The following is an 11,507-nucleotide window of genomic DNA, read 5'->3' as shown; positions in this document are numbered from 1 at the left end:
CCACAGGTGGCTGTGCCTGGCGGACGAGAGAAAGCCACCGAATGGGGCTTATTAATAGCCCTATCGACTGCCTGTCGCACCACCCTCCCCCTCCCCACCACCCCCTCCCACCCAGATCTCTTCAATATACTGTATTTTTATCACCTTCCTCCTAGTTGTGTCTCTGCCACGCATGCACCCATTGGCGATGTTCGAGGCGATGTGACCGAGGCTGCTGCGCCGTGCATGCCTCGGGGCCTGCCGCTTCAGGCACACGACGCCGATCATTTAGTGTGTGGTCGTGAAGCGAGCGGACGGCAATCTTCCAACACAGCCCGCTCATTCCCCGTCTCTCTCTCTCTCTCTCTCTCTCTCTCTCTCTCTCTCTCTCTCTCTCTCTCTCTCTCTCTCTCTCTTTCCCGCTCGCTCGCTCGCTTCCTCCGTCTCTCCTTCCTGCCACACAACTTGAGTCATATCGGTCAAATCGATCGCCAACAATTGCGCGGAGAGTTCCTGACTTTGTTGCGAGTGCGTGGTGTCACCCACCGTCGACTGCGGCACCCGACATGTATTCCCGGTCACGCTGCTCCCATTCATGAATTGACACACCAAGAGGCAATCCTTCGCGTTTGGTGTCCTTGCCGGAGGAGGGCGCGATCGTGGCAACCCACGAGTGGTGCTTGTCCCACCCTTGCCAGAATCCTCGACCAGATGCGGGTCCGGGCGAGAAATGGCGGAGGAACGGAGATCTTAATCTGTCGCAGGGCCGCGGCGCAGGATTCGCAATGACAAACAGCTGGGCCAGTAAAGAAAGAGAGCTAAGCAAGGACGGCCCCCCTTAACCGAGGGGCATTCCCAACCGGGGCCAAAGATCAGCCGATATGTCACGCCATGCGCCCAAATCACTGTACTGAATGCCAGCCCTCGCTGATCGAAATTCCCCTCCACTTTCTCTTCCAAAGTTCCAGTGCCTGCCTCGGCCCCTGTGGTGTCCCCACTCTTTCTCGCCCGGCCCCGTCCGGACCTACGGCCTCCCTGCGTCTCGACCCTGCCCAAGGGAGGAGGCCGGCGGCGCGAGAGACTCACGGTCCGAGCCTTGTCCTCCGGGCCGAGCTTCAGGGTGTCCTGAACTTAAAGGGGCCTCCGCCAGGGTTCCCGGCATGGCCTGGTGAGGGCACAGTCAGACCTGTCTGCATTTTTCCCTCCACCCCCCTCTTGATTGTTCTACCCCCCCTCCCCCCCCCCCCACCACCGCCACCACCATGCCGGTATGTTGCATCCCGTCCGGCCTGCCCATTCACGCACGCACCAGTTCCGCCTATTGGCCCTGACATGTCCCCCCCGCCCTCCTTGCCGCATGCAGAACCACTCCGACAGCGGTAGCGACTGGGATGACGATGTCCCCACCGTTCCGGCCCCCAAGATCCTGATGGTTGGCCGTGTGGTGCGCGATTACATTCCCGAGTCCAACAAGTATCTTACTCTCTTCCAAGGTACGTCGCATCAGGTGCCCGGCTGTCCGGTCTCTTGCGGCCATTCCCTTTTCGCCTCTTTCCTCTGGCATGGCTCGCCCCAGCTGGCAAGCGCACAAACAACATCGACAGCGGTGGCAGCCTCGCCGCATGGCCTGTCACCATGTGTGTGTATGTGTGTTTATTCACCCCCAATGCCTTTTCTTGCCTGTTGCGTCCCTCTGCGCCTTGTGTGGGGCACACAGACGAGCTGGTCTACGTCTTCAAGCAGTCTTCCGACGTTGATCCTAAGTGCTGGGAGGTGCGCGCCCGCCGATCGAGCGGAAAATCCCCACCACCTCTTTTCGACACACGCCCCCGTCTCACGCACACACCGCTGCCATTTTTTGTTCCCACCATGACGCCCAGGGCGAGACTCGCGGCGAGTACGGTGTTTTCCCCCCGGAGTACATTGAGAAGATCGCCACTTGATGGGCGTTATTCATCTCCCCCCCCCCCTCTCTCTCCCTGCCCCCCTTTCCCTGTGCGTGTGTGTGTGCATGTGCTATCAGGACGCGCCCCGCCCCGACCGGGAGCGATATTCCCTCCTCTCGTCTCCCAGTCTCCCTCAATGCTGGGGATATGCCATGTCGGCTTTCGCATTTTCTTCTGCGCCAACACAATGTACATTACCACCCACATTCGCGCCTGGTTTGTCCCGACTACCTTCCTCCCTCCCCCCCCCCCTCTCTCTCTCTCTCTCCCTACCCCTCCTCGCGCATGATCTCTCCCCAAAGGTTCGAGCAAAGCAGTTGTGTCCGGATTTTGTGGATTTTATTTGTACAAGGAAAGGCGTAGGGAGGGGAAGGAGGAGGAGGGGGAGGAGGTGTGAATGGCATGGGCTTTCCAAATGCGACAGGAGGAAGAGAGGGAGGGGGAGGGAAGGAAAGAAGTCCGGACCCGCATGCCGGTTTTATCGTGTGTACACGTGCATGTCGGTCCCTTGATCGCTCCCCTTTGATCGTGATCCCTCGCCTCCGCGCACTGCCCCAGGTACTATGTACAGTCTCCCTCCTCCCTTACTAAGGGTCTCCTGCTCTTCTGCGGCGTGGGCGCACACGCATGGCCCCGTGTGATGAAAAGGAAGCGCAAAGAGAGGAGGCCGCAAACGCGTAAAAGGGGGGGGGGGTAGGAGGGAGAAGGACCGAGAGCCAGCATGGCCCCCGACAATGCATTTAGAAGGGGTTGCTCGAGCCACCCGACTGGGGGGGGGGGTAGGAGGGAGAAGGACCGAGAGCCAGCATGGCCCCCGACAATGCATTTAGAAGGGGTTGCTCGAGCCACCCGACTGCAGGGAGGCCGGCAGGCTGTGCGGGATGGCCATGCCGGAGCGAACACCGCGGGCCAGGACCAGGGCCGCCACGTACTCGTCCTGCGAGAGGAAACCGTCCTGATCGGCATCACTGAGGAACCAAATGCGCTTGAGGGACTCATTGTCGAGCCCGGTGCGCAGGAGGACCTCCTTGGCCTGGCCACCGCTGAGCAGGCCGTTCGGCGGATTGAGCCGATGGAACTCGGCGATCAAGTTGGACCGCTCGCTGGCCGAGACAGCCCACGGGTCGGCCGGGGCCGCCGGGGCGGGCAGGGCCAGGGCCGAGCCACGCGAAGCCGACGGGCTGACCACAGCATCGCGGGCCAGGGGGTTCGGGTTGTTGATGCCGCCCTGGGTGATGCGGTTGGCAAAGCCCATATCTAGTTGGATGGCACACCGTGAGCATTGTGTGTTTGGTGCGTGCGTTAGTGTGTGTGTGTGTGTGTGTGTGTGAGAGAGAGAGAGAGGGGCTGGAGAGAAAAGGCGGCAGCTTGTGCCGAGAAAAAACACGCACCAGTGCTCAAGATGACATCAGCCGAGTTGCCGGCCTTCTCCCCGGAGAGAACCTCCGGCGGGAAGCGAGTCATCAGGGCAGGAAGGTCCTTATCGAGAACCTCGGTGAGGCTGTTGATCAGCTACAGAAGGGATAAAGAACGTGAGCAAGAGGGAGAGGGAGAGGGGAAAAAAAGAATAAGGGAACGAGCAAAGGTCAGGGAAACGCAATGTGACAGGAGGGGCAAGCAAAGAGACAGTTCTGGATTGGCCCCCCCCCCCCCCCCTCCCCCCCGCTGATGATGGCAATTTAAGCATGAGCTTGTGAGCTGCCCCGGCCACTCGCATACGTACCTTGGCATTGTACTTGTTGAAGTGCTTGGAGAAGTCCATGTTCCGACAGAGCTGGACAAACTTCTCCGGATCAGGGAAATCGCCGGCCGGGAGCTTGTTGGCCCGCTGGATCTCCTCAAAGACATTGCGCATGTCGGCCAGCAGCTCCTCCTGCTTGGTGCTCTTGCCAAACATGGCGGGCATCTGCTTGCGCAGGTGGCTGATGATGATGGCGTGCACGCGTGCTTGGCGGGTGCGCTTGACCAGCTCATTGACCTTGCGGATCATGGCATTGGAGGGGAGGTTGCGCAGGTCACGCAGGAGATCCGCCTGCTCGGCCTGGAAGAGCGGGGCATTTTCCGTGTAATGCAGGGGGTTGGCCCAGAAGGAGCCGATGTACACACGGGCCACCTCCGGCGTGCGAATCACCTTACCCAGAGACCACATGAGGGCACCATACACACGCATTAGCTGCTGGGTGTTGACCATGTCCGACTTATTGAGGACGACGCGAATCTTGTCATCATGGCCCTGATTGTTTGGGTGCCAGCACGGTGGGCGATGTCATTTCCGGTGGCGTGGTGGCGAGGGGCGTGGTGGCACCATGGTGTCAGGACAGGATGCAGAGGGAAGTGCCACTGTCCCAGCAGGAGGAGCACGGGCAAAAGCGAGGGGGCTGAGGAGCGCGAGGGAAGGGGTATGCATGTGTGTATATGTGGTGGCAATGTACCCGCAGACACTCGATGGTCTTCTTGAACTCATCCGAGATATCCAGCTTGTGGCAGTCGAACAGGAGCAGGATCAGATCCGCGCGTTCGGCAAACCACGAGGCCACCTGAGTGAAGTCGTAGCCACGGCCGCTGCGCTGCTTCTCGCCGGCCTGCACACCGGGCGTATCAATGAAGGTAATCTCCTCCAGCAGGGGGGCGTTACACTCACTGGCCTGGAATTTGCTGAGGAAACCACCGCCGAACATCTCCAGCCCGCGGAAGGGCTTGTCCGGCTGGACGGCGACAGCTGCGATGTACAGGCACGTCAGTATGGGAGGAGGAGGGGGGGGGAACAACGTGGAATCGAGGGGAAAATGAAGATGTGACAGCATAGCACACATAAACCCAGGGCACTAGGAGGAGCGAGAGAGAGAGAGAGAGAGAGAGGGAGAGATGAGGACACGCACCGTTACCCGGGGTCACGCGGTCCTCACGATTGTGCATGACGGCGATGAACTTGTCGGTGGTCGGCTCCGGGCCGATGTGGCTTCCGGGGAACTCGCGCTCGATGAGGAAGTTGATGAAGCTCGTCTTACCGGTGGAATACTGACCCAGCAGCAGGACCATGGGCTTGGCGTCGAAGTCCGAATCCATCAGACGCGTGGAGTGAAACTCCGTGAACATGTAATGCTCCTCGGTGGGCTTGACCTTATTCTTGTAGATGCCCTTCAGACCCTCCTGGATGTTCTTGACATCCCGGATGTCCATCTTGGGCTTGCTGCGGAACATGGTTGACGCTGTGTAGGGTGGTGGAGAGGACGGGGAGAGGAGAGGGCGGGGAGAGGGGAAGAGGGGGAGGGGGGAAGGGAGGGGGCTGCCAGCCCCCAGCGTTGCCAGGGGTGCCTGGCAAGGGGGCCCGAAAAAGCGCCAGCCAGTGGCGGCGTGAGGAGGGTGCGGTGGAGGAGCTTGGGGGGGGGGGGGGGCTGTGAAGGTGGAACACCCGCGTGCACCCAGCGACTACCAACCACGAGCGGGCTCCGTGTGTGTGTGTGTGTGTGTGTGTGTGTCCGCATGCAGCGGGGATTTCGAGTGGGGGCGGGGGAGCCGTATAGCGGCATCCTTGCCGGGGCGCGGACGCACCCGAGGGAACGGGGGCGGGAAACTCCGCCGCAGGGGGCGGCGCCCCTCATGGCTCGCAGGGCCCCCCGCACCCATCTTGGCTTGGGCGAGCGTTTCGGCCCAGGCGGCCCCGCTGCCCCAGAGGGCTTCTATGTGCGCCTCGCTCTCGAGGAGCCTTCCGAATGTGGTGGGGGGAATATTCTCCCCGAACCGGCCGCCCGGGTCTTCCCGGCGCGAGCCCCCCCCCCCCCCCTACTCGCGCCCCCAGAAGCGGGGAATATGATCGACCCGCGATTGCCAGCCCAGAAGGGGATTGCTTCTTTCCCGGGATGCGCTGGCCCCATCCTCAGATGTTCGGCCGCAGCCAGCCGTGGCCGGGGGTGCGCTGGCGTAACGACATTCGTCACTCCCAGCCTCCCCCCGGGGGCGCGGGGCGGGGGGGGGGGGGGGGCGGACGGGCGAGGGACACTCACTCTCCCTCGAGGACTGAGCCAAGGAACAGGAAAGGCTCTTGGGCCTATGTTCCGATGCTCGCCCCTGGCCCCGGGCCTTTTTCTCGCTGCCGAGGCGCAGGAGGAGCGCCCCCGGTCCAAGGCAGAAAGGCATGAGTGCCCCTGTTCCGCCCCCGCGCCCCCGGGGGGGCCCTGGTCCGGCAGACTCCTCGCCCTCCCGCCTCGGTGCCCAGACCCTGGGGGGCTGGGAGGTGGCGTATGGTTCCGTGGCGGCGCGCGTATGGCCCCCCCCCCCCGGCCCGGAGCCGGGCGCCATTCTTTCGGCTGGCCAGGCAGGAACCCTCCGTTATGCGAACTCCCACCGCAACCGGGGGGGGGGGGGGGGATCCCGGGCGCGGGGGATCAAGGAGCTGGCCTCTCGGCCCCCGGCCCCCCGGGCCTGCCTGTGTGCCAGCCGTTCTCCCCCTAGCGCGGTGCGCGCGCACATGCACGTACGATCGAAAACGACCTGCCCACTCTGCGTGGCTCGTTGCAGAGCCTGAGAAATCCCCCACCTTCCTGCCCAGTCACCGCGTGAGGGCGAGGGCGGCCGCCCCCCGCGCGCAGACACCGACGCGCACACGCACATACACACACAGGCAAAAACAAGACTGGCGCATGCATTAGTGAGACCCATTGCCCAGGCAGCATGAGCGTCGCCTGAGGACGGTGGAGGTTTGCTGCTTCTCCTACATGCAGGCATATGGGGGGGGGGGGGGGGTCGAAGAGGGGGACGAGTGAGGGCGACATTTGACCGTGGGCTCGGCTGGGGTGGCAGAGGGTTGGCATCTAATGGTAGGGCCACCCCAGCCGCGGTTCTTCCCCCCCCCCCCCTCACTCTCTTCCAAAGACACGTATGCGGTGCCTCTCTCGCCCATCCTTCTGGGACGGGGATGGCACCGCTCGTGCTTCCCCCCCTTGTGCTAGAGCTGAAAAAAAGGGGGGGGGGATCTCTCCCTCCCTTTGGCGTGCTCGACAAAAGCCACACGGCGTGGCAGGCGCTCGCCATCCTTTTCACGAGTGCGAGAGGTTGGCCTCCTGCAGCTGGCGGTACAGGCGCTCGGCCACAGGGCCGTTGGTCGTGCGCTCAGCCGCGCGCAACTTGGCCGACCGCGAGCGCGGGTTCATCATGACCTCCTCGTTGCTCGGGGTCACCACGCGGTTGGTCAGGCAGGTGAGAGACGGCTGGGCCATCTCCATCTCGGGGTCGGTGGACACAGACCGTGGGGCCGAGCAGCGCCGGATGAAGTCCTTCACCACACGGTCCTCCAGCGAGTGGTACGACACCACGACCAGCCGGCCGCCAGGGGCCAGCATGCTCTCGGCATGGATCAGAGCCTGGAGAAGCTCGCGCAGCTGGATCGCAGAAAAAAAATGTTGACATGTTGGGGAAGGGGGTGTTTTTGTCCTCCGGTCAGTAGGATGAAAAGGGGAGAAAGAAAGAAACCCCCCCTCACCGATCCCAAGTCGATACACCGCATGGCCAGTCGCCCAGAAAGGAGGCAGCCCGGAGCGCGGCACCCCACCACAGGGTGAAAAGATGCTCACACAGGAGCAGAGTCACCATGCAACAGACGCACCTCGTCGTTGACGAAAATCCGGATGGCCTGGAAGGTGCGCGTGGCCGGATCGACAAAGGCCTGGCGCCGGGCATCGGCCGGGTAGGCCCCGCGAACGATGTTGGCCAGAGTAAAGGTGTCCTTGATGGCACCATGGGTGGTCCGGTGCTCGACGATGGCCTTGGCGATGCGCCGGTGGTAGCGCTCCTCGCCGTACTTTGTTCGTCGTTGGAGCGTCAGCCAAGAAGCAGAGGGTGCATGCATGTGTGTGAGAGAGGGAGAGAGAGGGAGATAAACCAGGGAAGGCGAGGGGAGGAAAAGAAGAGAAGAGAGAGAGAGAGAGAGAGCGAGAGAGAGAGAGAGAGAGAGCGGGAGAGATAGAGAGAGAGATAGAGAGAGAGAGCGAGAGAGAGATAGAGAGAGAGAGCGAGAGAGAGAGAGAGAGAGAGAGAGAGAGGGGGGGGGGGGGGGGGGTGTAATGTGCGCGCTGTGTGGGCGGGGGCGGGGGGGACAGTGACGTACGCGGAAGATAATGTCAGAGATCATGGCCTCAGGCAGGTCATTGACCACATCGGCCGCCGAACGGGGCGGCATGGCCATCGACCTGATGCCCGAGTGGGCGCTCGGCTGCTCCGGGAGCTGACCAGCCGACATGCGCATGTCCAGGGGACCGTTCGAGCGGAAGGAGAAGCCCCGCTCGGCCTGGTCCAACTGCATGGACGACACGCCCAAATCAAAGACAATCCCATCAACACGCAGAGGCATGGGCGGCGCCGGGGCATGGTACCCCGCCATGCTGCTCCCCAGCAGGGACTCCAGCACCGGAGGGTACCGGCGCTCGTGCAGAGTGCGCGTCACGATGCTGGTCGCCGGGAAGGGATACAGCGGGCTCTCAGCCAGCAGGACATCCGGCACAGTCACCGGATCCACCAGGCCACTCTCGGCACCAACGACCCCGGTCAGCGCCGCATCCCCCATGAACTCGGCCATATACTGGCCAGAGAGGACGGTGTCCAGGTGCATGCTCAGGTCGGAGAAACGCCCAGCACGCAGGATCACCGGCGCGTCGGGCTCCAGATTGTGCATGTCAGGCGAAAAGACAGACGGGTCACGATCGATGCCGATGACACGCGCCTGCCCGCCCGTGGCGGCCAGGATCCCCCGGGTGTAGCCACCCGCCCCGAAGGTGGCATCCACATAGATGCCCTTCGGATGGGGGAAGAGATAATGCAGGACATCCGGCAGGAGCACCGGCGTGTGCGGCAGGCGCGGCATGCTGCCCACATGCTCCACATCGCGCGAGGTCACCGCGCCAGTCTTCTGGTCGACCACCTCCCGGACCACCGAGTACTCCGGCTGGCCGTCCTTGAAGCCATCCACATGCAGGGAAATTTGCTCGGCGGAGTTGACCCCATCCGCCCCCTCGGCGGGGGGACTACTACCGCCGGCGGCCGAGGCATTGACGCCGGAGGCCCGGGCGCCAGTGGCACCCGGAGCGGGACGCTTCTCCCCCGGCACAAAGCCCCAATTATCGTCGTTGTCATCCTCGGCGTCGGTGTCATCGATGCCGCCCTGGTCGCCGAGGCCCAAATCCCCGGAAACCTGGCCCAGAACAGCCAACACCTGATCCAGGCTCGAGTCCGGGTCATCCAGCAGCCGGACCACCTGGCGCAGGTCCTCCGGCAGATCGCGCAAAAGCTGCTCATTGTAGGAGATACTCCCCTCGGCCGGGACCAGGGCATCGGTCCGGGCACGCAGGCGCGACCGACTGGCCGCCAAGGCCGGCTCCAGATCGGTCACCATGCTGTCCAGGCGCTTCTTGGCCACATTGAGCTGCAGCTCCAGGTGCAACTTCCGAACAAGGATGTCATTCATGTCCTGGCTGTCCGGGTTGCTGAACATCTTCCGGGCCGACACATTGTCCAGGTTGCTCGCCCGGATTTCGGCATCCATGGCGGCCATCTGCGAGATGAGGTCCCGCACCGAGGCCGCCTGGTGGCCGATATCCCGAAGCCCATGCAGCAGGGCCCGCTCGGCGGCCGCGGCACCGGACAGCTCCATGCGCTCGATGGCACGCTCCAGCTGGGCCACATCAGTCAGGTCATCCACCGACTGCAGGAGATCCTCCACCCGAGCCGACGGCCCGGGACGGTCCTCGCGCAGATCCGATGTCAGGCTGCTCATGATGCCAGACCCGACGCTGGGCTGGGCGTCCGGATCAAAGGCGTCATCCGAATCGAAGGCCGCGTCTGACTCCTGGTCGGCGGTGGCGGTGGCGGTGGCAGCCTCGGCCGCCGGATTGCCGGTGATGCTCTTCAGGCTGATGGGCGCCGGCCGGCTGACGACCTCCATCACTTCGTCCAACTGAGCAAGATGCTCCTCCTGGCGCTCCTTCATGGTTTCGCGCATGATCTGGGCAGGGGTCATGTTCTGAAGCTTGGACATCTCCATCTCCGCCTGGCGGCCACCGGCCTTGAGCATGTTGAGGGCCGTGCGGCCGTTCATCTGCAAGCCGTCGTACAGATTGTCCAGGAAGGCCTCGGTCTGGCCCTGCTCGGTGGACAGATCGGGGAAGCATTCATCCGGGCGCAGGGTGCCGGCATCGGTGCGGCTGTATCGCATCAAGTCCCGATAGGCAAAGCGCAGGCGCTCGGCCTTCGACAGCTCCGGGAAGAGGAGCCGCGCCTCGGCCGCCGGCAGGGACAGGCGCTTGGCGTCGACCGCCGCCCGCAGGGACAGATAGGCCTCGACGGCCAGCTTGGGATTCATGGTGGCCGAATCGCCCTCCATCTGGGTGAGACGGGCCACGCGCTGGAGCATTTCCGGGCTCAACTCTTCCGGCTCGTCGAGGTCCGGATTCTCGCCGGCCTCGAAGCGCCGCTGGCGATCGAGAATGAGCTCGCGCAGTTGCGGCGCCATGCGGGCATCCATCTCACGCAGGGCGGTGGCCAGCTCGGCACGTTGCTTGTGCAACTTGGGCCGATCGGCCACGGGGACCTGCTGCTCCAGACTCACCAGCTGCCTGGCGCGGAAGTGGATGCGCTCCATCTGCGCCGCCAGGATGAAGACAAAGCGCTCGAAGGAGCCCCGGCATTCGGTCGGCAGGACGACGCCCCCCTTCCGGGGGGTGAGCCCCAGCAGGCCGAGAAGCTCCTCGGCGGTGGCATTCGGCGGCACATCGAACATGATGGGCAGGGGAACATTGTTGCACTTGGAAAGGCGCTGCTTTTCCAGCTCCTCCAGCTCGCTGGACACCGTCTCGGCGATGGCCGCCAGTCGCTCGGCCGGGATTTGGATTTGCCGCTGCAAGTCCTGGTAATAGAACTCCGCCTCCCGGCGATGGAAGGCATCTCCACGCCCGGGCAGACTGCGGCCCTCGGAATCCAGCATCATCTCGCGCGCCTGGCGCAGCTCCTCCTCCACTTCCAGCAAGCCGAGGGCATTCCCACGGAGGGTGATGCGATCGCGCTCGCTGAAGGTCTCCTGCACCAGCGGGTGCTTTACCTGCTTCAGCAGGGCATTCACCTGGGGGATTTCCATCGACTGGTGGAAGAGGTCCTCACCGACACTGGCCACCTGGGAGAAGGTGGTGCCCGGCGGAACGCTGGGAGTGGCGTGGGCGCCCGCTCGGCGCCGGCCATGTGTGACCTGCGGCTGGCCCATCCCGAAGAACGGGGACACCGGCGGAGGGACCGACTCATCGAAGGGCGACAGCTGGGCATCCGGCTCCGATTCAAAGTGGCCGAAGGCCGTGGCGGTGGCCGCGCTGCCGGACGGAGCGCGTCCATGTCGGCGGCGTCCGGTGCCGTACGCGCGCGCTGGGACAGCCCGGGGCTCGTCCTTGCTGCGCGCCACAAGGCCAACGAAGGTCGAGCGCTCGAGTGCCCGAAGCGGCTGAGACCGGAGGAACAAGCCAGGCAAGCGAAGCATGTTTTCCCTCTGCACCAATGATGTGAGCTCGAGCCAAGACCGGGCGCGGTGGAAGGGAGGACGGAGGGGGG

At 63.7% G+C, this 11,507-nt stretch overlaps 3 protein-coding genes across 3 annotated transcripts; 1 reads left to right on the top strand and 2 right to left on the bottom strand.

Moving 5' to 3' along the window:
• Positions 1–1,217: 1,217 nt before the first annotated feature.
• On the top strand, positions 1,218–1,977 carry H696_00639 (hypothetical protein). The gene is made up of 4 exons (XM_009494520.1): positions 1,218–1,247; positions 1,343–1,472; positions 1,697–1,752; positions 1,860–1,977. Exons 1-4 carry the CDS (start codon positions 1,242–1,244, stop codon positions 1,920–1,922), a joined length of 255 nt encoding a protein of 84 aa, XP_009492795.1. The 5' UTR covers positions 1,218–1,241; the 3' UTR covers positions 1,923–1,977.
• A 774-nt stretch (positions 1,978–2,751) lies between these two features.
• On the bottom strand, positions 2,752–5,126 carry H696_00638 (hypothetical protein; the record flags this gene model as incomplete). The annotated part of the gene is made up of 5 exons (XM_009494519.1): positions 2,752–3,182; positions 3,317–3,437; positions 3,649–4,158; positions 4,358–4,644; positions 4,805–5,126. The coding sequence occupies 5 exons, from the start codon at positions 5,124–5,126 to the stop codon at positions 2,752–2,754; spliced, it is 1,671 nt and encodes a 556-aa protein (XP_009492794.1).
• A 1,526-nt stretch (positions 5,127–6,652) lies between these two features.
• H696_00637 (hypothetical protein) lies at positions 6,653–11,487 on the bottom strand. The gene is made up of 3 exons (XM_009494518.1): positions 8,029–11,487; positions 7,528–7,722; positions 6,653–7,303 (listed from the first exon to the last, which is right to left on the bottom strand). The coding sequence occupies exons 1-3, from the start codon at positions 11,434–11,436 to the stop codon at positions 6,962–6,964; spliced, it is 3,945 nt and encodes a 1,314-aa protein (XP_009492793.1). The 5' UTR covers positions 11,437–11,487; the 3' UTR covers positions 6,653–6,961.
• Between the last annotated feature and the right edge of the window lie 20 nt (positions 11,488–11,507).

The sequence above is a fragment of the Fonticula alba genome (assembly GCF_000388065.1).
Source record: "Fonticula alba strain ATCC 38817 unplaced genomic scaffold supercont2.1, whole genome shotgun sequence".
NCBI classification, from domain to species: domain Eukaryota; order Rotosphaerida; family Fonticulaceae; genus Fonticula; species Fonticula alba.
Note: the sequence above shows the minus strand (reverse complement) of the source record. Positions and strands in the feature narration are given on the sequence as shown.

What these genes read in the sequence shown, in the direction of transcription:
- H696_00639 (XM_009494520.1), top strand. An exon ending in GTATCTTACTCTCTTCCAAG is followed by an intron (nt 1,473 to 1,696) that starts GTACGTCGCATC and finishes TGGGGCACACAG; the next exon opens with ACGAGCTGGTCTACGTCTTC. An exon ending in TTGATCCTAAGTGCTGGGAG is followed by an intron (nt 1,753 to 1,859) that starts GTGCGCGCCCGC and finishes CATGACGCCCAG; the next exon opens with GGCGAGACTCGCGGCGAGTA.
- H696_00637 (XM_009494518.1), bottom strand. Translation starts at nt 11,436, where the DNA reads ATGCTTCGCTTGCCTGGCTTGTTCCTCCGGTCTCAGCCGCTTCGGGCA. An exon ending in TCTCTGACATTATCTTCCGC is followed by an intron (nt 7,723 to 8,028) that starts GTACGTCACTGT and finishes CGACGAACAAAG; the next exon opens with TACGGCGAGGAGCGCTACCA. An exon ending in GGATTTTCGTCAACGACGAG is followed by an intron (nt 7,304 to 7,527) that starts GTGCGTCTGTTG and finishes TCTGCGATCCAG; the next exon opens with CTGCGCGAGCTTCTCCAGGC.